Consider the following 27,527-nt stretch of genomic DNA (forward strand, 5'->3'; position numbering starts at 1 on the left):
GCAAAAATAGCCCGACAACAAATAGTTTGGGTGTTGAACAAGGCACAAAACCGACAACGACGGATGTCGTGGTTTGGGCCTAAACAAGGGATGCAGTAGGAATGCAAATCTCTACAAGGTATTTGCTTTCCACAGGTAAGACAATTGTTAACTTTTACTGACATCGTTTAGAGCAAGAAAAAGGATCCCCAATGGGGTACTTAGCTTTTTTGAAGACTTCGGGTCTGAAACTCGAAAATGAAAATTTCAGGAGTCAGCCGACCGGCACTTACGAACTGCTTCTGCTTCAGGCACCGCATGGCAAGAAAGACTGATGTAATGGTGTCGGCTGCATGTTTTATACCCTTGACGACCTGACATCAAGGAAGAAGCGACAGCATCCGACGTAGAAATTCGAAGACTCTGGTATTCAGGCCGGCTGAGGGCTACCTGTAGGCAGATAATCCAAATGTGATGACTGCAACAGTGAAACACGAAGAACATCAGAAAACTCACTCCATAGATTAAAGTCTTTATAAAATATAACCCTAACAAAGAACAAGTGCCACTACCTCTTGCTAACACTGGGTAATACAGTTCTTTGAATAAAATGGGTTTAACATTTTAGCCTTTATTACAAATTAGCATGTGTTGCTTTTAACTCACCTGCTGCTATGTGGAAACTTATCTTGCAGCTTTTTCAACAGTTTATCCAGCTTAGAAGCAGGACATGAGCTTGGCACTTCTTGCACACCTTCAAAGCCTGGAGGGCTTCTGACAGGTACTGGTATCTTGTGAGAGGCTGAGATTGGATTAGTAGCAGAAGGCGGTGAATGGGGTAAACTACCAGAAAGGGATGCAGGAGGGATGTATGAAGACATTCCAGGAGATGGATCCAGAGAGCTTGTTCCAGGGAATGTGGGTACTGAAGCGACAGGAAGTATGTCTGAGTATGCTGAAAAGTCCTAAAAATCACAAGGAAATAATGTATACATTATGTTACATTTCATTATCTAGCTCACTGTGATAAATGTACAATATTGTAAACATTTGCTCCCCTCCTTTATAATAAAGTACAGTTGATTAAGTATACATATAACAGTACATGTTCTAATAATTCACTCTTGCAGTAGCCTAAGAAGCTGTTTGGGTCCTAACCCACTGTACCAACCAGCTTTTAAAATCGAAAGGATGCCTTCCATGCATGCTGTCAGGAGCACAAGAGGACCTCCATATATACAGAACAGTAAAAGCCCCCAAAAACTCAGAGCTTTATTGCCCCGAGTAGGGAGGTAACAGCCTTGAGAAGAACAATACTAGGAAACGTAATAAAAGGGAAATAATATATATCAAGATATTTACACCCACTTCCTTGCAATACAAATGAACATCAAAAACAGGGAGGTGGAAGGAGAGGATGACTACTGTAACACTGATCTATTAGAACATTTACTGTTATGTCAAGTTTATTTATAAAACTATACTAGTTCAGCATTAGATCACTGTTACAGTAGTTTAAACTCTTTGGGTAGATCATCATAGCTTAAGAACAAAAAAGGCAGGAGGAAATAAATTAAGAGCCCCTGAAGAATAGCCCTAGCAAAGTTTGTTCTGGACTTGGAAAAAGAATCCAGTTTGCAGTATGCTATAAAATTATGCATAGAGAAGCAAGTTGCTGCCTCTAGAATACTTCCAGATTCCACTCTTTTTCAGAAAGCCACTGAAGAAGCCAAAGCCGTAGTGGAGGGGCCCCAACTTGCCTGAAAATGACTTGCTATGGTGGGAATAACAAAAAGAAATAATATGAGACAATCCTAGAAACTGTCTGCTTTCACACTCCTTGTTCTTTTCTCTTATATTCATGGGAGACACACAGCTGATCAGCTTTCCTGAAAGATGAGTTTTGTCTAGTTAGCATTTGTGGACATCCAGAGTACAAGAATTTCCTCTCTCTTTTTCTTGGAATCAGGAAGAAAGACAGGGAGATTAACAGGCTGACAAGACAGTCTGAGACTACTTTAGGGATAAAAGAAGGATTATTTTTCAAACAAACCCTGCCCTTGTGGAAAATGAAGTAGAGATGACTCACCATAAGAATTTATAACTCAGAAACTCTCTTAGCTGATGTCAGAGCAATGACTTATAAAGGTTTTACACGTTAAGAATCTTAAGTCAGCCTGATGAGCTGGTACAAAAAGGAAATATAGTAAGTTTTTCCAGCATGAAAGATCCCAAGGAGGAGCTACCTGTTTTCTAGGAGGATGGATATGTAAAACCCCTTTCAAAAACTGCTTAACTTGAGGATGGTTAGAAAGGGGGAGCCAAGGGCAGACAAGCAGAGATGACTGACAAATGAACCTTGACACAGGAGAAGAAAAGGCCAGTGGACAGTAACTCACACAAATAGTGAAGAACCACCGGCAGCCAGGCCTTAAGAGGGACCTTGTTCTTCGAATGGTACCAACTACAAAATCTTTTATACTTACACATACATGATTTCCTAGAAGTTGTTTATTTTAGTCTCTTTTAATACCTGTTGCACATCCTCAGAAAAAAGATGCCTACAAGACATCAAAATTTTATCATCTAGTCAACTGAAAAGTTTTCAGGTTGGAGCACATCAAATTCCCTATGTCTTGTGTGAGTAAATCCAGTCTGTAGGGAAGACTGTGGCAAATGTCCTAGGCCTGGTTCAAAAAAACAGGAGAAACACTGCTGCCTTGGCCAGAAGGGAGTCTCTATCATGATTTTCTGGAGACTCCTTCTGGACTTTTAGAAGAATACTTGACTGTCAGAGGAAAGGGTGGAAAAGCATGGAGAAACATTCTGCCCATAGAAATGAGAAAGCATCTGCCTTCCAGGCCTGACTGTAAGTAATCTTGGTGTAGAATTTCTTAAGTTGTCTATTCTGAAAGTAGACACAGATGTATTTGAGGTGTTCTCCAAAGTCAGATCAATCCATGGAAGACCCCAGGATAAAGTTTCCTATGTGTGTGTGGGGGTATAGCTTCGTCTTGCTGAGCATGTCTGCAAGGTTTTGCTCTGATGGAATGTATGAAGCCTGAAGAATCAGATTAAGCTGAACTGTAACCTCCCAGGTCCTCAATGTCTGTTTGCAAAGACAGTAGGATCTGGTACCCCCATTTTGTTTTTGTTTATGCACCACATCGCTGTGCTGCTGTCTGTATACACTTGCAGAGGTTCCAGGGACAAAAGATGATTCAAGGACTTCAAAGAACTCATAACAGCTAACATCCCTCTGACATTTATGCATTCCTCTCTACAAGTTTCCAAAGGTCTTGCACTTTTGCTTCTTTTGAAACTGCTCTCCACTCCAGATATGAAGCATCTGTGAGGACTGGCTTGGGAGGGGGTCTGGAGAACGAAAGAAGACCTAGATTATATTCTATCTAGTTTTCCCACTATGCAGTCCCCTTTCTGCAAATCCCAGAACTGAAATCTGAAAAGTCAAAGGGTGTAAATGTGGCATCCAGACTGATTCAAAGTACCACTGTATTTGCCTCGTGAAGTTTGCCAAAGCTCAGCATGGTAATTTTCAAAAGTGATATACCCTAGAATCCCTAGAAATTCCCTTGCTGGTGTTTGGTTTAAGCTGGAGAAAATCAGGAAGAACTTTTGGAATATCCCTATTTTGCCTGGAAGAGGAAAATAATCTTCCTATGGCCAAGTACAACAAGCATCCCAGAAAAGCTATCCCATGAGATGGAATGAAAGAAATCTTCTGCAAACTGACTCAAAAGACTAGAGTGAGTAAGTCCCTGAACAGCTTCAAGAGACATTTGACAGCTAGAAAAAGAGCCAGCAAAGATGGGACAATCATTCAAACTTAGGAAAATGTAAATGCTTTGGAGTCTTCAATAAGTAATGACTGGAGCCAGGCATTTTGTGAATACCCTTGTTGCAGTGGTGAGTCCAAAGGGTAAAAAGTACAGTTTTGTACCTACCATAAATGTAGATGTCCGAACAGGATAGCATCTGCAGTCCTAACAAATGGGTTGTCCTGTCGTCAGGCAGCCCTTCGGTCGGCCGGATTCCAAAGTCTGGGTCTGGCCTCGGCTGGTGTCGCACTTCACCCGACGTCATCTCTGCTGGTCTTCGGGTATAAAGGCATCAGCCAACGCCATTTTCCTCAGTGTTTCTTGCCCCAGATGCCAGTTGCCCTCTTGGAAAGCTAAATTTTGGATAAATGCCAATGTTTCCAAAAAAGTAGAAGGCAAACAAAAAATAAGCATGTATGTACATATATACAAACAAATACACCATAAGAGATCCCCCCCAGCTAGCTATTAGGAGGGTAAATACCCTAGGAGTACCGCAGAGGGGAAGGAGGGTGGGTAATCTTGACTGCAGATGCTATCCTGTTCGGACATCTACATTTATGGTAGGTACAAAACTGTACTATGTCCTTCAAGGATGCATCTGCAGTCCTAACAAATGGGTAGAATACCATAGCCAAACTAGGGGAGGAGGAAATAGAATTATGGTGTAGTTAGGATCCCTTGCAGTACAGCAGTGGCAAACCCTGCTCGGGATCTAGAGTATAGAGGTAAGTTATAATGCTTGGCAAATGTATGCACGGAGGTCCAAGTAGCCGCCTCAATAATGTCCTTGGTAGCCACTCCTCATAAGAAAGCTGTGGTAGTGGCTGTAGCCCTTGTAGAGTGAGGTCTTATGTTCTGTGGAATTGGCTTTCCATGGTAGGAGTAACAGAATCTTATGCAATTTCCTATCCACTTGGAGATTGTCTGTTTGGAAATTGCTTTTCCTTCCCTTCCTGTTGCATAGGCTACTAGAAGCTGGTCAGTTTTTCTATTGCCCTTGGTTCTGTCCAGGTAGTAGCGCAACTGTCTATGTACATCCAAGGTATGCAGCAGTCTTTCCCCTGTTCTGTGGATTGGGAAAGAAGGTAGGTAGGTGGATTGCCTGGTTTAGAGACACTCTGGATACCACCTTAGGCATAAATGTAGGATTAGTTCTCATGGATACTCTATCTTGATGGAAGATTAGGAAGGGTTGTACTGCCATTAAGGCCTGTAGTTCCGAAACCCTTCTTGCTGAAGTAATTGCCAGTAGGAAAGCAGTTTTCCAGGATAGGTGTTGAAGATCTGCTGTTGCTGCTGGTTCAATGGAGGGAGTGTCAATTTTTCTAGCACAAAGTTCAAGTCCCATGCTGGTAATGGTGGTTTCCTAGGAGGTTTTACATTCTTGATTCCTCTGAGGAACTGCCTGAGTAGAGGATGTGAGAAGACAGGGGATCAAGCTGTATTCTGCAGAAATAGCTGATGCATGTATCTTGATGGAGGAATAGGACAGGCCTGTATGGAGAAGCTCTGCCAAATACTCCAGGATGTTGGCAATATCTATCTTTGACACATCTTTTCCTCTTTCAGTGCTCCAAATGACAAACCTTTTCCATTTCCTGCATAGTTCCTTCTTGTCGAAGGTCTGCGGGCCTCCAGGATAATGTCTTTAACCCTTTGGGATAAATCTGGGTTAGTTGCTGTTATGTAATGTTCCAGGCAGTCAGTTGCAGAGTTTTTAGATTTGGATGCATGATGTTGTAGTCGTTCTGAGTTAACATCAAAGGCATCAGGGGTAGTGTCCACGTTCTGCCCCGAGACATGCTCCTCAGCAATGGATACCAGTGTTGTCTTGGCCAATTTGGAGCTATCAGAATTATCCTTGAACGCTCCTCTTTGATTTTCAGTAGTACCTTGTGCATCAAAGGAAGAGGTGGAAATGCATATGCTGTCAGGCCTTTCCAACTGAAGGATAGAGAGTCCACCTTCCATGCAAGTGGGTGGTATGTCCTTGTGCAGAATTTCTTGAGCTGGTGATTGAGTGGGGATGCGAATAGGTCTATTTGTGGCATTCCCCATTTCTGTGTGATGGCCTTGAAGATGTCCGGGTGTAGCATCCATTCGTGAGCATCCGAGGTTGTTCTGCTTAACATGTCTGCTAGGATGTTTTCTTTTCCGGTACAAATATTGCCTGTAACTGAATGTTGTAGCTCAGAGCCATATTCCATAGGTCCAGAGTCATTCGGCATAGGGGGTATGAATGAGTGCCTCCCTGTTTGTTGATGTACCACATGACTGTGGTGTTGTCTGTCCTTATCATCAAATGGCCTTCTTTGAGGAATGGTCTGAAATTCTGGATTGCTAGTTTTACTGCCAGCATTTCTTTTTGATTTATGTGCAGGTGCAGTTGATCTGGGGTCCATAATCCTTGTATGCATTTGTCCAGCATGTGGGCCCCAACCTAGGTCTGAGGCGTCCGTTGTGATGGTTTGGCTTGCTTGAAAGTTGTGGAAGGGCAAGCCTGGGTTTGACTGGCATGCTTGAGCCCACCATAGGAACTCTTGTTTCAGGCATGGGATTACTGGTATTTCGGTTTCTAAGCTGTGCCTGTGTTGAGACCATAAATTCTTTAGGTACCACTGTAGTTTTCTCATATGCAGTCTGGCATGGGGGACCAGGATTATGCATGATGCCATGAAGCCCAAGGCCTGCAGTACTTTCCTTGCTGTTAGTTTGTTCTGCTTTGTTAATGCCAAGAAGTAAAGAGGGAGTTGTTCTTGTTTTTCTGCAGTTAGGAATGCCATCTGTTTTACTGTGTCCAATTCTGCACCCAAGAATGTTCTTGTTTGGGATGGTATTAGTCTTGACTTTTTTAAATTGCCTGTGTATCCCAGGGCTTGTAGTAAGCAAATGACTCTTTGTAAGTCTTTTGTCAGCTTGCTTTGTTGTCCGCTTGTATCAGGCAGTCGTCCAGGTATGGATAAATTTGGATTCCCTGTAGCCTGCAATGAGCGATTACTGATGCCAGGCATTTTGTGAATACTCTGGGCACAGTAGATAAGCCAAAGGGCAATGCTGAGAATTGATAATGCTCTGATCCTGCAAGAAATCTGAGGTATCTTCTGCAATTTGGTCATATGGGGACGTGCAGGTATGCCTCCTTGAGATCTAGAGTTACCAGCCAACACTCCTTGCCCAGCATGGGAAGAAGTTGCTGTAAGGTCAGCATTTTGAATTTTGGAACAATGATGAATGTGTTTAAGGTGGACAGGTCGAGAATAGGTCTCCAACTTTTCTCTTTTCTTGGTACTAGGAAGAGTCTGGAGTAGAATCCTTTGCCCTGTTCTGTTGGTGGTACTCTTTCCACAGCTCTCATCTTTGTTAATTGAGCTATCTGTTTTAGAGCTTCTGTTTTCTGATTTGGAGGTAGGTTTGGCATTCCTCTTTTTACTGGTAAGGTGTGGAAATGAAACCTGTAGCCTTGGTCTATAGTCTGCAAAATCCACTTGTCTTTTGTGATATAGTGCCAATTTTTGAAAATAAGGCTAACTTTCCGCCTAAGGGTGCTGCTATTTGTTCCCTGGTAGGCAGTGTCAGAGCCAAGTCACTGTGATTGTCCTGTTGCAGTGGCAGTGGTTGTGTCTGTGCCTCGCTGGTTATTGCCTTGCCACTGGCGTCCTCTGTAGCCACCTCCTCTGGATTGATTTCTGCCTCTGGAACGTCTATTCCTGCCTCTCTGAGATTTAGAGGAGTCTGGAAAGGACCAATTTTTTGGAAGGCCAGTTCCTGCTAAACCTTGGGGGCTGAACCTGTAAGAAATCTTTAACTGTTTGTACAGATTTTGCCTTCTCTTCCATTTTCTTCATTACTTGCTGGGCAGGAGAACCAAATAGACTGGCCTTATCCATAGGAGCATCTAACAGCTTTGCTTTAACATGACCTGTTCTTTCAACCATGCATGCCTTCTTATAACTGTGCCAGTCATGGCTGATCTAAATGAAGCCTCCAGTGCATCATAGCCACATTTTAAGGAATGGTTACTAACCTGCTGAATGTTATTCACCATTTCTAAAACATATTTCTTATCTAAGGAATCATCAGAGGACAGTTTCTTAGTTAACTGATCAAGCATAAACTCTTGGTATTAGATCATATGAAACTGACAGTTCAAAGCTCTAGCTGAGAGAGTAGCAGAGGTGTAAACATTTTTACCCCATCTCTCTAAGGACCTGGATTCCCTTTCAGAAGGGAGAGGGTTTTTTGCTGAGGTCGAAGCTACTGCCTTAGGCCCCTGGGAGATAGTCTCAGGATCTGCAAGTGGGGCCTTGTATAGGTGGTGATGAGTGTCCGGTACCCTGTAAAACCTATCGGGTTTGGCAGGGGCTGGAGGTAAAGTATCAGGAGCAGTGCAAACATCATTAAATGCATCATCCACAACAGGAAGAACTGGAGGTATAGCTAAGGGCCTATGTTGCGGTAAGTGTAGAAAGGTCCTAAGCCTTTTTCTTGAATCTGAGAAATCTTGTCCCTGCCATTGGAATTGCTCTCTCATGGCATGTAAGGTTTCTCCAAAGGAAAATTCCTCTGGTGGAGAGGCAGATGGAATAGATTCTTCAGCATCGGAATCTTCATAAGTAGAAAAAGGAGCCTCTGGATGGTCTGTAATGTCTGAATCATCAGAAGAATCATCTGAGGACACTGGCTCTGGGGGCTCTGCTCTAGGTCTCTTTTCAGGAGGCTGAGAGGCCCTGTCTGGGTGAGAGTGGGATCCACTTATTAAAGAGATGAGATCCTCTGCCAGAGTAAGCATTTGAGAACTGGAACTGGGCCTGTGTGAGGGGGGCTTAACAGGCACTGATTTAGCAGTTTTGGCTGCTTTAGCCCTGGCAAAGGCCTTAATAGACATGGCTGCAGGAGGCCTAGCAGCACCACGTGCTGGGGTAGAGACATCCAAAGGGATGGTGTCCGATAATTCTAAAGGAACCACATTAGTAGGCAAAACTTCAGAGGCCGATTCAACTAGGGTAGCAGGGGCCTCGGTAGTAGTCATGGATTCGGCTGAAGATTGACCCGTTTGCTCGGTTTCGGCCGAAACCGAGACACTGACGGTTTGCTTAACCGTGGTTTCGGCCGAAACCAAGACGCGAGTGTCGGTCTTTTTCTTTGCGTTTTTTAACAATTTGAGAAGTCGGAGGATCCGACGGCATAATGTACGCAAAATCTGAGCCGAAAAACTGTTCAGCAAACTCCGACCGACGCCTAAGCATTCGTCGGTTGAAGGAAGCACAGGCTAAACAGGCTGCTACGTCGTGGTCTGGGCCTAAACAAGGTAAGCAGTAAGAGTGGAAATCTTTATGAGGTATTTGTTTCCCACAAGTTAAACAGTTATTTACTTTTTCTGACATCGGCTGAGGCAAGAAAGAGTCCCCAACGGGTACTTAGCTTTTAGAAGTCTTCGAAGTAGTATTCGGTAGTAGTAATCTCTGGATCTGACCGACCGGCACTTGCGAACAGCTTCTGCTTCGGGCGCCACGCGGCAAGAAAGACTGAGGAAAATGGCGTCGGCTGATGCCTTTATACCCGAAGACCAGCAGAGATGACGTCGGGTGAAGTGCGACACCAGCCGAGGCCAGACCCAGACTTTGGAATCCGGCCGACCGAAGGGCTGCCTGACGACAGGACAACCCATTTGTTAGGACTGCAGATGCATCCTTGAAGGACATCAGAGAACTGATAATGTAAGCCAGAAACATCAAATCTTATGAAATGCCCAAAATGCTTAGCAACAGGAACATGATGACAGGTGTCCCTTTAGATCTAGCTTCATCATGAAAGCTAAATGTGGGATCAAAGGTACAAGATTTTGAAGTAATAACATGTTGAACTTCAGAATCTTGACAACAAGGTTTACAACAGAAAGATCTAGTACAGGCATCCTGTATCCTTCTGGTTTGTGAACTAGAAATATCCTTGAATAATAACCTCTACCTAGGAAATTGAGAGACTCTGGTTCTATTACTGCCTGTGACAGCATTTTGTGCAGAAAAATCTGGTTCCCCGAGTAAGAAGGAATCCACTGCCAAAAGTATTCTCGTTAGATTACACTTAGAACTCAACTGTCCGAAGCCAAAAGGGAAGATGAAGTCTCAGAGACATAGAAAGGTTGGAGGAAGTAGCAGCCTGAACAGGCACGTAGTCATGCTGATGGGGAGGACTGTCCTCAGTTTTTATAGGCCTCTCCTTTCCATTTTGAGTCTCCCTTCCATTGCTTTTTAAAACATGGATTACAGGCTACATACTGTTTTAACTGTTGTAAAAGGGAGCTGAGAAAAGGAAAAACTGTTACTTGGTGTGAAAAAAAAGAGGACTGAAAATGCTGGTCACAACTTAGAACAGTTTCTCCTTTCATCAAATTTCTAAAATCACCTCAGCTACAGAAGGACCTAAAAGAAAAGGGAGAATTTAAAATATCAGATTTGACATCACAAAGAAGGTTGCGAGAAAGAAAACAAGCAAGTCTCCTCAAAAAATTATCCAGAAGCAGCAGCTCTGGAAGAAGTAACGGCCTCATCGTAAACAAACTAAAATATGCTTAGTCACCTGAGAAACAGCTGTCAGCAGAAGCATTTAATGAATTCTTTATCTTAGTAGAAAGACAGTTTGCCATTAACTCCTTCACACTGTCAAAAGACACAGACAAAAACTTTAATATATGAGTTTAGCAATTTAAAATCCTAAACGTTAAAGTACTATAAGGATACATTTTCTTCCCAAACTCATCCATTATTTTCCTATCTTTGCCAGAAGAGATGGAGTTGGAAGCAGTAACTTGCTTAGCAGCTGCAGGAGATTTACAGAGAGATAAATGACTGCTGGGTCTGCTTTTGAAATAGAAAATAGGCTCTTGTATGCCTGGGGCACCATGTATAACTTAGTCAACCTTCTTGGGAACAGAAGGCTGATAATCAGGAATACTAGGTGCAGATAGCAAAACATTCTGTAAACCAGGCAACAAAGATAGATGTGGCTTTTGGCATATGTAATTTCAACAATTCATAGTACATTTTTTGTGACATACAGGTTTCACTCTGCTCCTACAGAAAAATATCAGTTATGTTAATATCAGTGAAAAGATTTCTTTAGAAAGAAACTTCCAGGGCTAAACTTTCTTCAGAATTAGAATGCTCAGTATGAGAAGAATCTTTTGAGGTACAGCCCTCCCCCTGCTGTGGCTTCTCTACTGACTGGAAAATCCTGTCAGAAAAAAATTTGGTAATTGCGTATTATCGCAACCACATTTTGGACGTCAAAGAATTTGTCATGTTGGTGCAAAACGATGTCTGGTAACCTAAGAAGGGGAGTGTAAACTCTTCACTACTATTGTGTCTGAGTGGTTTTGACATATGAAGAAGAATAACATGAAAATTCCTCTTTCTGGGGAGCGTTTGCTCCTGACCTATACATAGGAGTGGTGCTTCGCAGTTGTCGTTAATGTTAGAAGTCATGAAAGTCAATACGTCCCCTACAAGACAGACGGCTCCTTTCAAACACCTTTAGGTGTACACTGCGTCATCAATGATTGTCAATTCTGGGGGTTATGTGTGTGAATCACTCAGCGGTTATATCACATGTTGCCAGTACTGTGACTGACTCAGATTAGCAGAACTGTCTGTGCGAACCAGGATAATGTCTGACACCACTGGCACAGGAGTTCCACTAGCGAGAAAGGGAGCAGTCAGTGAGGGATGGATCACTGTCCCATTACATAGTACTTGTTAGAGACGTTTGTGTTTTCGAGGAGTACTGGCCATGAACAGTTAGATGGTATGTCCCCGACTAACTTCAGGTATGTTTCTCTTCAGGCCTCATACCAAACTGTGACCGACTACTACATACTTGCTCACACACCCCTTTCAAGGTTAAGAAAAATGTTTCAGCAGAGACACTTCCATTTCAGCCACTTTGTAAATGTGGTTGCGATAATACGCAAGTACCAAAAATTCTTTTTCTTTTCTTTTCTTGCCTGAAGCTTGAGATGGCAAAGAAAAAGTAGAAATCAGTGCCTTAGCAAACTCCATTAAATCTGCTCTGTCTACAGAAACACAGACAGGATGCTGGAAAATTTTCTCTCCAAGAACACTCTACCTAAATTCAGCTTGATCATTAAGCACACTGGACCCAGTCTCCATAACCCCATCCCGACCAAGTGAAGACCATTCACCTGCCTGTTCTCAAGACAGCGACAAACTTGGCTCTCCCTTGCCTGCCACAGGCATCCGTACAGTTGCAGAAGATGTGGCCCTACTATGGTCTTTCATGGTTTCCAGTGTTACACTAAGAGGACCAGGAGAAGAAGGTGGGAGGGTCAAAGGAACAACAACCAGCTACAACACAGTCACCCACTAGCATTTGAAAAAAACAAGGAGCCAGATGGACTTTAGACAGTTTCTTCTTTTTGTTAGTCAGGTATATTACTACCATGAAGACAGACTTCTACTCCACTGGTAAGCAGAATATGAGGACAGGAAAGTGGTTAGTGTAGCCTAGGTGAGTCAGTAAGGAGGAAACCAGATAATAAGTGGTTCTGAGGTAATTATACCTCTAAAAGTCCCCTACAAGCACAATATCCTTTCTCAAACACAAACATTCACAATAGTTTAGTTTTTTTTATTAAAGAATAAGCTTTTTCCTCACAAAAGGTTTACACAAATGTTACCATGCATTTTCCTTTCACACATGAGTGCGTGCATGTATGTGTGCCTTCTGTGGAAGGATGGGTGCCGAGCTGGCAACTTGACACTGTAAAATTCCACTGCCAATCCTGAGCGGACAGGTGATCCGCTGAGGTGACCCCAAACAGGGAAAAAGCCGAAAGAAGAAGAAGAATAGAGTGACAGTCCTCCTATCTTTATTATTTTAGCACAAGTTGCAGTTTCTTTTGAGCAGAAACCAGTTGGCATAATGGTTAAGGTCACTGCCTCACATGCGCAAGGTACACGTTTTTTCCCCTGACCTCTGGTCAATGCCTGTATGTAATTTGCATGTTCTCCCTGAGTTGCTGTGGGGGTTTCTCCACCTCCCAAAAGCATGCTCCTGAACACTTCTGCCTCAAACGCAACCAACAATGAAGTTGTGGGCAGCAGCACAGACTTGAAAAAGTGCCTATAGGGGGAAAAGCTGAACAGATCAAAGGCTTTACACATTATCCCTAAGACAGGAGAACACAGATCACAGACTGTGCACTGTGTCTGGGCTAGCAACTAAATGGTGTTACTGAGTTTAGGTGATTTGGCTGCATTAAATAATGTCACCAAAAATGAGCACGGGTATTTGTCCACCCAACTCTAGGGATCCAGGCTAATGGTAGGAGGGGTATATGCGTCCCTATCAGCTAGAGTGAGCCTGCCATAAAGCCCAACAGCCTTGGGTCAATAAGCTGATAGCCAATGTCCAGTTGCCCAGCTTAGGTTACTTGGAATAGTTCTGCTGAACGAAAGCTGGACTTAAAACCAATAAACATGTCAAACATGAAATAAAAATTGCTACACTCAATGTAGATTCATTGACAGGATGCAGCTTGAAAGTGGATGACTTGCTGTATCCAGGAGACATGATGGAAAGCAATGCTGGAAAGCCACTTGGCTTTTGATCCACAGTCTACTACCCAAAAGGAGGACAGCCTAAAAATGGGATCTATATTAGATTAGCGAATGCTGATTGATCGACCTTATTTAAGCGAATGGTCAAAATATCGAAGCAACAGAAACCCAAATTTTTTCCTAGGGAAAGAATTTGGTTGGTTGTCTGTTTCTGTTGCTTCGGTATTTTCAGTGCTGTGGTGGAAAGTTTCGGGTCAGATTCAGGTAAGTGTGCAATTGTGTGGATGTGAGTGTTAGGGTGGGTTAGGTGGGTTAGGGCGCGGGTTAGGTATGTGTGTGATTGTGTAGAAGTGAGGGTTAGGGCGGGTTTAGGTGAGTTAGGGAGCGGGAGAGGTGAGTGTGCGATAGTGAAGGACCTTAGGGTTAGGGTTTGGGTTAAGGTAAGTGGATAGTTAGTGGTGTGTGCACAGTTTAGTGTAGGGTTAGGTGTCAGATTTTAGGTGTATGTGTGTGGATTTCTGTTTGTTTGGTGTGCTTGTGTTGTGTGTATGTGTTTTCGATCAGCGATTTTTTTTCCCTAGGAAACAAATCGCTGATCTGACAGTTCGAGATTGTAAGCTTTCGCTTACATAAGGTCGATCAATCAGCATTCGCTTGTTTAAGCGTTCGCTGATCTAATATAGACCGTAAAAATGTAGTGGGAATTGCAGTAATGGATGCCATCAAAATTAGTGACAGACTCATGGCAATCAGACTCCACTGCAAGAACAGGGCACTATACATAATCTCAGCCTATATCCCACAACAGGGTTGTGCATTCACTCAGCAGCAGCAGGACCTACTAAATAAAGCAGGACAACATGAATTGGTCTTGATAATGAGTGACCTGAAAGTACATACTTGGACATACAGAACATAATATGAGGACTGCTTTGAGTGCACATGAATGGGGCAAAAGGAATACAAAAGGAGAGGCCATTCTAGATGGCTATCCGTCAAAATGGCTTCATGGGGGCCAACGCATGGTTTAACAAGAGAGAAAGTCACAAGATCACATAGAAGAATGACCAACATGCAACTCAGGTACACTTCCTACTAGTAAAGAAAGGGCATTGGGGTAGAATCAGTGATTGTGAAGTCATCCCCAGTGAAAAGTCGGTCCACAGCATAAACCACTGGTTGCTACAATTATATCCAAGCAGTGGTCAGAGAAGTCTCTAAGGTCAAAAGACACTAGGCTAAAGACCTAGAAGTTGAGTGGATACAGAGCACAAGAGATTCAAGGAACTATTGAGGGCTCAAGCACCCCAAGAAAAAGAGGAAAGAGGTGGAGCTGAAGAAGAATGGCAGAGCCTGAAAACAGTATGTGTGAAGACTGCAGAACAGATATGCAGCCAAACCAGATATGGAATGAAGGTACAAACAGAAAGCTGGTGGTGAAATGCAAAAGTCCAGAAAGTGTTCAAAAGAAAGGAGTGCAGGAAAAAGAGAGACCAGGCCAGACTAAGAAAGAATACTGGTTGGTTAAGAAAGAGGCTAAGACAGGAACTGCAATAGCAAAGAATAAGGCATCAGAGGCACTCAACCACCTTCAGGAAAGTAACTCAGTAGACGGCACAAAGAAACTCTATCAGGCTGCAAGGCAAAGACAGAAAAATAAAGAAGACACTCAGACACTGTATGCAAGGGATGCCAGCCACAACCTGCTCACCACTCCACAGGACATCAAAGACAGTTGGAAGGAGTATTTCCAGCAGTTTCTGAATGTATAAAACCCCACAGAAGCTGTACTGCCTCAGACACAGTCTACAATGAAAGAGGAGAATGAACCCACCCAATGAAGAAGTAATTAAATGCACTAAGAAAAACTGAGTCATGGCAAGCAGCAAGCTCAGATAAGGTCACAGCAGATTTGATCAAGATGCTGGGTGAGATAAAACTTCCAAGATGGCTGCACACTGATCAACTTAACTTCAGCTCTCCAGGTGTGAAAAAGAAAATGACATAAAAGAATGTCATTGAAACTGTTTCGGGGTAAATACTGTTACTAGTTAATAAGTATACTGCCTGGATGTCAGCAAAGAAGACATATGGAAAACTGGAAAGAAAATAAACCCCAAAAGTGAAGCGAAATCACTCTCTGGGAAGGATTCTGCAGCTATTCAGCAAAAAGCAGTTCATGCTTTAACTTTGGTTCAAGAGATGATTTTCCAGCAATTTAGAGGAAAAATAAATAAAATGTACTTAGAGGTGATTAAAATTAATGAAACATTGAAGGAATACATCAACTCAAATAAGAAAAAGGCTGGAAAAAAATAGAAGAAACATTAACTAGCTCTTCAGATTAAATGATAAAACTACCAAAATTGGAGTTTGAAATGAAGATAAAGCTGGCTGAATATGAGGCTTCTCAAGAAGAGTTGTTTTAAAAAATGGTAGAGTGAGAAAACAGGATGCACAGAGAAAACCTTTGATTTTCTGCTGTGCCAAAGAAACTTGAAGGAACAGACTGTAGTAATTTTATGACAGCACACACAAACAATTGGGTTGATATTACACAGCAGGATTTGTTAATGGAAAAGGCATATCAAGTATATGCTCCAAAACTGGCCATGAGAAAGCAGTTAAGACCTGCATTAGTAAAGATGCAATCATACCAGCAAAAAGAGTTGATCCCGACAAAACTGTGGCAGAAGGCAATGTATTAAAAATTAGAGACAATAGAGTTTTTGTGAAAAATGATTATTAACTGTACACCAGGCGAAACAGAAGCAAATGTATCCCAGTGATCATGGAAATTCAAGAGGCAGGTACAAGATTCAAACTGCAGTATCCAGCTGTACTTAGAGTATTTTTCCTGAAGGATCAAAGACATGTTTTTATGTAGAACCGTTTAGTTTGCTCCTACCCTTTTCAAAAGATCTCAATTCAATTTGTTTTCTCTCTGTTACTAAACTCATTACTTCCAATATAGTTGGTTTAGATTTTGATTTCCATTTTTTAGTAATTGCTTTTTGGACAACCACCACTATTAGACACAGCAAGGCCTTACCATGTCTAGACAATTCCAATTCTGTATCATAGCTGAGAAAAGTCATCTCCATTGTCAGACCAATCTGCCCACCCAGCATCTCTGGCAGTGCATCCTGCAGGGAATTATTAAAGTCTGCAAACTCACTGCACTCCCAGAAAAATGTTCCCAACTACCTATTTCTTCCTCTTCACACCTGTAACATTTACTGTCTACATGAGGAACATTTTTCTGGAGTCTGCTTGGGGTATAAAAATATCTATGTCAACATTTCCAGGCAAAAATTCTAAAACTTCTAGATTTTGTTGCATATTTGGGAGAAATACATATATCTTCCCATTGTTTCTTTTTGTGAATTGCTTTTCCAATCTATCTTCCCAATCCTTTCTAACCTTCTCTGATTGATTCTTATAGTTATCATACAATATTTTATATGCTCTACTAATTATCCCTTTTTAATGGCCACTTCTGTTCTAGAGTCTATTAAAAACTCTACCAGTGCTGGTCTTTCATATAAGACGACCCTATTTATTTCTCTTTGCCTATACTCTGATATCAATCCCTGATAGGGAAGGCAATCTCTAAACTATAGTCCAAATAAATTCTTGCATCTTACCATTCTATCTTTTCCTCTCTAGTTATTTGCTCCCTGTACCTTGGTTCCTTTGCCAGTTTTCTCCAATAATTTCCTGCCCTCTCATGCCTATTGTCTGTATCCCTAATTGCAGTCATCCTTGTCATCAGAATCTTCTTCTCCACTCCCATGTTGGTTTAGTTCTTAGAATACTTTCTGCAAATTTATGGATATAATAGTTTGCAACATTATTATTATTCTCCTTAAATGCCTGCATCCAAAATCCCAGTCTCCCCTTGTGTCTTGAGCTTCTGCCATGTTTCATCATCATCCCTTTCCACTTTGAGTTATAATTTTAAGTTTGTGCTATGCATAAGAGTCTTAACTGTGTAGCTCTGAAATACCCCTTCAAATTGGTTATTCCCAAATCTGCCATGTTCTACTAGAAGAATCAGCTTATTCCCCTTGACTCTTGCCATCTTCCCCTCCCAGAAAAAGTCATTCAGCTCTTTATTAATTGCTATCCACAACTTCTCCTCTGGTTGATAAAAATATGTCTGACCTGTGTACAAGACTAAAGGGACTAAAAACATTTTAACTGCTTATATCTTATTATCCATATCACAAAGCTGCCACTTTCTCAGTTTTTGTATTATTGTTAGTTTAGTCTCTTCCCACATATCCTTAGCTGCCACACTAGAATAATTTTTAATCTGTACTCCTAAATATTTCATTTTATCATGTCCCCATAAGTATGGGTATTCCTGAACCAGTTCATGTGAGGTACATAATTTACAGCTGTTACCTTTGTTTTAGCTTCATTAATTTTGTATCCTGAAAAGATCTGAAACAGTACCAAAATGTTCCACAGCACTGTAATGTCTTTTGTCTGGTTTTGTCAGGTACAAAATAATATCATCTGCGAATGAAGACAGCTTTTCTTGACTGCCATACCAATTATATCCTTGAATTTCTAAGAACTTCATTTTCTTTGCCAGTGGTTCTAAATATAATGCAAATAATAAAGGAGAAAGAGGACACCCCACCTGGTTCCTCTGCTCAAGCAGGACCCCACCCACTTTAATTTCCCCCTCCAATCTCTCATATATTCTCCTAGTCAAACTTATAACTTTTTCAGAAAATTAAAATGCTTGAATTGCCCTGCTCATAACGTCGCAGCTTACTCTGTCAAATGATTTCTCTGCATCAAGACCCACCAACAACAATGGTATTTTCTTACATTCCGCTTCCATTTGGATCATCAATGTACTGTTAATGTTGTCAAATGTTTGCCTCTCCTCCACAAAACCACAATGATCCATATCTATCAATGTTGGCAATACTTTTACCATTCTGTTAGCTATTATAGACATGAACACTTTATAATCATGTTTAGTACTGAAATGGACCTGTATGAAGCTGGATCTGATTGATCCTTACCCTCTTTAGGTATTACAGCTATCTCTGCTTTCTCCTAGGGCGGTGGTACTTCTTCTCCTCTTTAAGATATTGTTAAATAAAACCTTCCAGAGCTTTATCAGTTTTTTTTCCCTCCTAGTTTCCAAACTTCCACAAGAATATCATCTAGTCCTAGGGACTTTCTTGTAGATTCGTTATACATCACAATTTTTTTATCTCATCTCCTCCTGTTCTGTTAGTAATTGAGCCTCACCTACCTCTAACCTCGGCATATTTAATTCTTCCATAAACATTTCCATTTGTATCTTTTTTGATTTTCTTATTTCTCTGCTTTATAGAGACTCCCATAGAATTTCAAAATATTTTTAATAATTCTACAGGATCTCGTTGCCATCTTTGTTAAAGGCTCCCTAAGTCTGGCGACAGCCCTTTCTACTTTCCGTTGCCTGAGTCATAGTGCTAATATTTTTTGTGCTCTAGTGTTATTATCAAAAAACAGTTGCTTAATAGCAATCCTTCCAAGCTTGTGCATACCATCGAGGTAATCCCTTATTTTCTGCCTAGCTTTCTGCAGTTGATGCTCTTCTTGTTCTGTGAGACACCCACCCTCTGCAATACCTCCACACCTGTCAGTCCCTCTAAACAATTCCCATCATCTCTTAACCATAGCTCCCTTTCTTTCATTTCCACCCTAATTTTAAACTCCACCTTCATTTTATCCCACTCCCCAGCTATATCCTCAGAAGAAATTCCCATCTTCTCTAACAACTCCCAAACAATCTCCACTACCCATTCCCAAAATTCCTCTCTTTCAACAGACAGGTGGGAAAGCGCCAATGTCTACCTTCTATTTCACTACCCTGTGTTTTTATTTTAGCTATTATTGGCGCATAATCTGAAATAGTTATTGGGTGGGTATCAAGACCCTCAATTAAATGCACATGTTCCTGTAAAATGCAAATTAGTCCAGTTCCTACATTTTGGGGAACAACATGCAAACTCACTCCGAACTCCTGTCACTCAATTCAAATCTTCCATGCCAAATGTTTTCATAAATCTCTTCAAAAATCTACCCTCCTTTGTTACACCTCCCTTCTGGGACACCCAGACGCATCCTTATCGCTACAAACCAAGCTCCAGTCCACCACCTAGAAGTAACATTCCTTTCTGAAAACTGATTACTTCTCCCAGAACCCTCCCGAGTTCCATTACAGCAGCCCCAGCTGGAACGTAAATGCATGCCAGTGTAATCCTCCTCCCATGCCAGCAGCCCCCTAGCACTGCAAATCTGCAATCACTATCCTTTCTGTCCTCTATCACCATTGGAACTCCTCTTGCAATTAATATAAATACTCCTCTTTTCCTGTGTCCCAGGTATTCTGCTCTGCTGAATAACCATTCTGAAAACCTTTCTCTATCAAATTCACATGTCCAGTTCCCCTGAAGTGCGTCTCCTGTGACATATAGTGGATATAAAAAGTGTACACACCCCTTTTTAAATGCCAGGTTTTTGTGATATAAAAAAATGAGACCACAATAAATCATTTCAAAACTTTTCCCACCTTTAATGTGACCTATAACCTGTACAATTCAATTAAAAAACAAATCTGTTAGGGGAAAAATATAAAAAAATAAAAAATGTACAATAAGCTGGTTGCATAAATGTCCATACCCTTAAACTAATACTTTGTTGAAGCACCTTTTGATTTAATTACACTATTCAGTGCCTCTCACTAAAAATTCCCCTGTCATTTCTTCCATCTGTTCTACACATGTATCAGATCTAGTATTCAACCTGCTAGCCCGCAGATACTGGCTTTTAGTAATACCTTTAAAAACGTGGTGAGCATGCATGCTATTTTTATGTAGATATTTATTTACATGTACATCTTTTTTATGTATGTCAAAGCCAGTATCCGCATGCTAGCAGGTTGAATACTAGATCTGACACGTGTAGAACAAATTGTAGAAATGACAGGGGAATTTTTACTGAGACCTATAACCCCAAAGAATTGGATTTAGCTACGAATAAAGTGATGAATTTGAGGGATGGAGAAGCTAATATTTTTTTGAATAATGAGAATAACTACTACAAAATGCAGCAGGAGGATGTTATCCAACCTCTAAGGTATTTGATGACCTACAGTAGAGCAAGTCAATCGGTAGAGAGGATTATTAGAAGTAACTGGGACATTTTAAAAGCTATACCTGGTCATGAAAAATGGCTTACTGATAAGCCATCATTTACATACAGGAATTGTGACAGTTTGAAAAAAACACTTGTGTTATAAGGACTCTGTCTTAAATAAAAAGGATCCTATTAGTTATGATAAGAAAGGGACTGTCCCATGTTATAATTGCTCCTGCTGTGTGAATATTTGTCAGTCCAATGAATTCATACATCTTAGTAGGAAGAAATTTACCTTTAAATGTACTGCAACCTGTAATATCAATTTTGTTGTATATCTAGCCACCTGTCAACAATGCTCAGGATTTTATGTAGGAAAGTCAGCTAGAAGGTTGCCAGACAAGATAATAGACCATAGGTCAGACATTCGTAGAGGAATAGAAACCAACTCTTTAGTTAAACATGTGCATGACTATGGTGATTCTCACCAGTTTCTCTTTAGGGTTATGGATATTTTAATCCCTAATATTAGACGTGGTGATGTTATTAATAAACTAGACATTAAGGAGTATGAATGGATTATCCGTATGCAGGCGGATATGTACCCTGGTCTAAATAAGCAAGTAACATTAAAACCAATATTAAAACTTAAACAGCAGGAAGTAAAATAGAAGTTTTTATGTTTAAACACAATTTAGCTGGAATGTACTAGCAATAGTTTGTAATGTGATTTTTTTTTCAGTTTTATTAAGTTATTCTCGTGATAGGGTTGATTGTGTCATTTGATTTTTAAACTATTTAAAATATGGTTGTTCATTTTAGATTTTGTAACACTGAGGAAGGACCTGTTGTCCGAAAGCTTTGTTTTTTTTACATGTCCCTACATTTTTTAGTAAACTATACAACGTTGTGAAGTGTGCTTTTTTACATAAGGTGAAACATAACCTCACAAAACAAAGGTCCGAACCTCCAGAAGTCATTAGGAAGGAGCTGGAGGGTGGGATGCCAAAAATTAATGGAGATCGACAACACAGATGGAATGTTACAGTAAGGACATAGCGTCTTTATCTGAGGTTGTCAATCTTTATTCATTCTTGATAAATGGGACAGAGTCCCCCAGCTACTTTAGGTCCTGGGTGGCCCTAAGGAAGGTTATTCCTGAGCACCATACAGCCAAAAGATGCTGGTGGCCATATCCAATTTATAATGAGTGATAAAGGTATGCGGAGCGGCCCACATTGCGGCTGCACATATTTCTTCCATGGAAGCCTTAGAGTGGAAAACAGCTGAAGTGGCTACAGATCTGGTGGAATGTGCTTTAACAGGCACAGGCAACTTGAGGTTATTGTGATTGCAAATGAAAGTAGCACCATCCCTAAGCAATTTTGAAAAGGTAACTTTCAAGGCTGGTTTACCCAAAGTTGAACCTGAAAAGGCACAAATAATTGATCTGATTTTCTAGACGATTTGGTTCTGCCCATACAGAAGTCTGTAAACATCTAACAAATGCAAGCAATATTCACCTTTATTTGAAAAATTTGGAAAAAAGACTGGCAAATGTATAGTCTGGTTAATATTAGATTCTGAAACCACTTTAGCTAGAAAAGAAGTTTGGTTCTTAACACCCTATCCTTATGAAAAATCATATAAGTCCATCAGATGGAATGCTACGGTAAGGACATAGCGTTACCTTTAAGACCCAGGAAAACTCCTTGTGGTGTAGTCCCCGCTCCGCTTCGCCCTCGCTACGCTCAGGCTCGCTCCGCGCCCCACCCTGCCCCCTTATCCCACCCGCCCCCACTACTTCTACATTTATTAGGTCATTAAGCCCATTCCCCTTATCACCAACCAATCACAACTGTCTCTCACTCTGATACTTCTCCCTCCCATTTCTCTGTCTGTCTATACTACTAAGGCTACTCCCCTTGTCCGCCCACCCATTAACCTCTCTCCATTAACACTCTATACTGCCCCCTCCAGCTTTTTACACACCCATTATACCAAGGTAACTCCCCCAGTCCTCTACACTCACCAACCTCTCCTCACACCATGGATAGAAACTCTTTTGCTACCCTCCCCTTCATAGCATTACTCCTTCTTATACCTTATCTTCTAACAAGTTATGAAACTTTAGCCCTAGCAGGAGCCTACCTCCCCAAGGGTCACACCTCCCTGCATTCCCACAACCCCTCTAATCTCATCCCTCCCTCTCACTACCCTGTTATTAACCCGATCTCCAAAAGAACTCATCCTACCCTCTGCCACCCTAAAGCACCCACAACAAAGGACAATCTTAAATTACTAATTAAACTCCAAAAACTACTAGATTACTTGAAAAAATCCATCACAAAAGATGGTGACATCCACCTCAACCCAGGTCCTAATACTGACCTAGGTCCCAACTCCCTGAAAGTATGCAAGAAGCCCAGTGGGCTCCCTCCTTATGCTTCACCTCAATCTAAGAAGTATCAATAATAAGATTCACAACTTGCATGCTATGCCTGCAACCCATTCCCCTGACATCATGTGTCTATCGGAAACATGGCTCAAACCTAGTACTAAGGATGAAGAAATTATCCCACCTGGGTATAACATCCTTAGGGCTGATCGAATAACTAGAAAGGGTGGGGGAATAGCTGTCATGTTCAAGAACTCTTTGAACATCACAATTAATCCACTCCAACCTCCCAAAGTCCCTAACCTAGAACTGATTGCCCTAAAGCTATGCCTAAACAACCAAAAAAGTATTAATATCATAGTAATTTATTTACCACCAGGCAAAAATGTTGAAAACCTAGAACAAACTCTTAGTTGGCTTGCTACCAACTATCCCCAAGAAACCATAGTACTAGGGGACGTTAATATTGACTGGTCCCTCTACTCCGCACACTCAAATCCTCTCCCCATCAACTTACATGGCTTCTCCCAAAATATTCTATCTCCCACTAGAATTGGAAATGCTCAACAAAAGAAGAGCATCAATGACTGGATTCTTACTAACAAGGGTACAATTAACTATACCGCAGGGACCCTTCCCAACGACCTTAGTGACCACCTTATTACCTTTATTATAAAACACAAATGTCTGACTACAAACCCCTCCCTAACCAGACTAGTTAGGAACAGTAAGAATTTTGTCCCAGACCAATTTCTTGCAGACCTCAAAGCATGTAATTGGTCCATCCTAAAAACTCTACCCTTAGATGAGAGTGTGTCATACTTTAATGACACTTTCCTCAAGATACTTGACTCTCACGCTCCTAAGCGACTTACTAGAACTAAGGAACGTATCGCACCTTGGCTAACAAAAGATACTAAAACCAAAATTAAACTCCGAGACCAGGCCTGGAACAAATGGAGAACTACAAAAACCCCCCTAGATCGCATCAAGTTTCTACAGCTTAGAAACTCAACCAAAGCAGCCGTTATGTCTGATAAAAAACAATATTTCTGTCACCTCCAAGATAAACACCAGCATAACCCTAAAAAATTCTGGGCTGGATTCAATCACCTCCTTCATCCAGGTAAATCTACCACACCCACCCCTGAGAAACTCATGGGTAAAGATCCAGGAGAAATAGCCAACACTTTTAATTCTTTTTTTACCGAGACCATCCAATCCCTCGCCAGTCAGATTACTTCTTCTCCCTCGGCTGTAACCTTAACTAAAGACCCAACTCAACCCTCCTTTAACCTACAACCAACATCTACCTCCTATATTCGTACCCTCTTGAAAAAACTCAAACCAACCACCCTAGCGGCTGACTTACTCCCAGCCAAATACTTACAAATAGCATCTGACGCCATAGCCTATCCCGTTTCAATCTTGATCAACCGGACCATTACTGAAGCTTCTATTCCCTCAATTTGGAAAATCTCTTATATCATCCCTCTCCATAAAGGTGGGTCCTCCACTGACACATCTAACTATAGACCCATAGCTATACTGTCTCCACTAGCCAAAATCATGGAACGTTGCGTTCACAAGCAACTCATTAGCCATCTTACTCGTAACAACCTCCTGTCTAACACCCAGCACGGCTTTCGACCCCATCATAGCACAACCACTGCTCTCCTCTCCTTTGTTGACTCAGTAAACCACAATCACAATAATAAATTAATATCCTCTGCGCTCTTTCTCGACCTATCGAAAGCCTTCGACATGGTCAATCACCAGCAGTTGCTCCACACACTGGAAACCTTTCATCTTAGCAAATCAACCATAAGCTGGTTTAACGACTACCTCTCTTGTAGAAAACAGGCGGTTCAGTGGCAAAACAGGCTATCAGACCTACTACCCACTAATAACGGTGTTCCCCAAGGATCTATTCTCGGTCCCCTTCTCTTTTCCGTCTTTATAAATGGTCTACACTCTATCATTCCCAAAGCCACCTGTATTCAATATGCAGATGACTCCACCCTGATCTGCTCTGACGTCTCTCTCGCCAAACTCCAAGTCACAACCCAAAACTGCTTTACCATAGTCGAAAAATGGTTCTCGGAACTAAAACTCTTACTTAACCCAACCAAAACCAAATTACTTCTATTTTTCCCCACTCCAACTACCTCCCAAGGAAAAGAACCACCTAATACCAACAACCCAACCTTCCATGTGTCCTCCAACAATGGGACCATAATCGAACCTGTCTCCCACATCAAACTACTAGGGGTGACCATAGACCACAAGCTTAAATTTAATATGCATGTTAGCCTGACCATTAAGTCGGTAAACAAGAAACTCGGATCCATGTATAGAATAAAGAACTTCTTAACCCTGCACACCAAACTAACTATCGCCCGGACCCACCTCCTCTCCACACTCCTTTATGCCTCCCTGATATTCTCCTTCCTTAACAAGAGAGAGCTCACTAAACTATCTACAACCTATAACCATATAGCCAGATTCATAACAGGAATGCCCTATCGCACCCATCACTGCCTAAATCTAAGGACACTGGAATGGTACCAACTCACTGAGGCATTTAAAACAATAAACCATCCAGACAAAACCTCCTCACTGAGTAAAATACTTACCCCCTACTCCAACCTTACATCCCTCAGGTCATCCAAAAGTCTACAAGTGCAGACCATCAAATCTAACAACTCGGGAGGTGAAGCTCTCTATGCCAATTCCATTGGTAAATCCTGGAATTCCCTCCCAAACAACCTGAGACTCATGACCTCTCTTCACCAATATAAAAAACACCTCAAAGTACTCCTAAAGTCCCAATGGCTATGCCCTTGCTCTAATCCAGACTAACAGCAAACGTCCCAGGCCCACCCAGGCCCACCTAAGCTTCTTCCCAACCCAAAACCTTAAGGGTTCACAATGTAGCCATGTTAGACCATCTACACAAGTCTATACCTCTTTTAAACAATATGTATAACCTACTTGTTTGCTTTATTTGCCTATGTATGTAATAATTATTACTTGTTCTGCTGATGTTTTTTTGTTTATGTACCTTCTTTGGAGCTTTTCTCCCCGGGCCTCTACTGAAAATGGACATGTATCCAGTTAGACTAGCCCGGTCAACAAATGTAAAATAAAATAAAATAAAATAAAATAAAAATAAATAAGGATGCTTCACACATAAGGCCTGCAATTCAGAAACTCTCCTGGCAGAACTAATGGCCACCAGAGAAAGTGTTTTCCAGGACAGGAACTAGAGATTGCAAGTAGCTGCAGGCTCAAATGGCTGAAGGACTAAGGATTGTAATACTAAGGTCAAATCCCATGGAGCTGTAGGATCCTTGAATGGGGGCTTTAGACGTAAAGTGCCTTTAAGAAAGATTTTACATAATCGATGGGAAACCATGGGATGATCATCAAACCCATTGTGGAATTTGGAAATGGCTGCTAACTGGCCTTTGACAGTGGATGGCATAGATCCTAGTTCAAAAAGGGAAGTCAGAAAGTACAGTTTTGTACCTACCATAAATGCAGATGTTCGAGTGCTAATACAGCTGCAGTCATTACAGATGGGTTCTCCTGCTGTCAGGCGGGTCCTCAGTCGGCCGAATTCCAAAGTCTAGGTCCGGCGTCGGTTGTTGTCGCTTTCTTTCCTGACGTCAGTGCGACAGGGGTATATAAGACACAGCCGACACCATTTTCTTCAGTCTTTCTTGCCCCAGATGTCAGGTGCCCCCAGAAGGAAGGCAATATATATATATATATATATATATATATATATATAATCATGCAATGCAATATAATCAAAAATCAGAAGTTGCAAGCAAATACACCATAGAAGGATAACCCAATCAGGTTGTAAGATGAGGAGTTAGCCACTAAGTCTGTACCCAGAGGGGAAGGAGGGAGGGAAACCTGGACTGCAGCTGTATTAGCACTCGAACATCTACATTTATGGTAGGTACAAAACTGTACTATGTTCATCGTGCATACAGCTGCAGTCATTACAGATGTGTAGAATCCCAAAGCTACGCACAGGGTGGTAGGCACTAGGTGGAACTGGGAGGAGCCAGAATGCCCTGCAACACAGCAGTGGCAAAGCCTGCTCTAGTTTTGGAGTATAAAGGTAGGTGGTAGTGTTTAGTGAAGGTATGCACAGAACTCCAAGTGGCTGCCTCCAAAATATCTTTGGTAGGGACTCCTCTGAGGAAGACTGCAGAGGTAGCTGTGGCCCTTGTGGAGTGGGATCTGATGCCTGCAGGTACAGATTTACCATGAAAGGAGTAACAAAACCGTATGCAGTGGCCTATCCATTTTGAAATTGTCTGTTTGGAAATTGGCTTCCCTTGAGCTCCTACAGCATAGGACACAAAGAGTTGTTCTGATTTCCTGAAAGGCTTTGTTCTGTCCAAATAGTAACGCAGCTGTCTATGGATGTCCAACGAATGTAGCAGCCTTTCCCCTTTGTTTTGAGGATTGGGGTAAAAGGTAGGTAAGTGTATGGCCTGATTTAAAGCTACCCTGGATACTACCTTAGGCATAAATGACAGGTTGGTTCGTAGGGAA

At 41.6% G+C, this 27,527-nt stretch overlaps 1 protein-coding gene across 2 annotated transcripts in view; it reads right to left on the minus strand.

Annotated features, from left to right (window-relative positions):
- RNF214 (ring finger protein 214) overlaps positions 1-27,527 on the minus strand; it is a 706,739-nt gene that overhangs the window by 170,189 nt on the left and 509,023 nt on the right. For both annotated transcript variants that reach the window (XM_044080961.1, XM_044080960.1), the window contains exon 12: positions 646-944. In XM_044080961.1, coding sequence (XP_043936896.1) covers positions 646-944 — 299 coding nt within the window. The remainder of the gene's footprint in view (positions 1-645; positions 945-27,527) is intronic.

This window comes from Protopterus annectens, chromosome 8.part0 (genome assembly GCF_019279795.1).
Source record: "Protopterus annectens isolate FY-2018-M chromosome 8.part0, PAN1.0, whole genome shotgun sequence".
Lineage (NCBI taxonomy): Eukaryota > Metazoa > Chordata > Ceratodontiformes > Protopteridae > Protopterus > Protopterus annectens.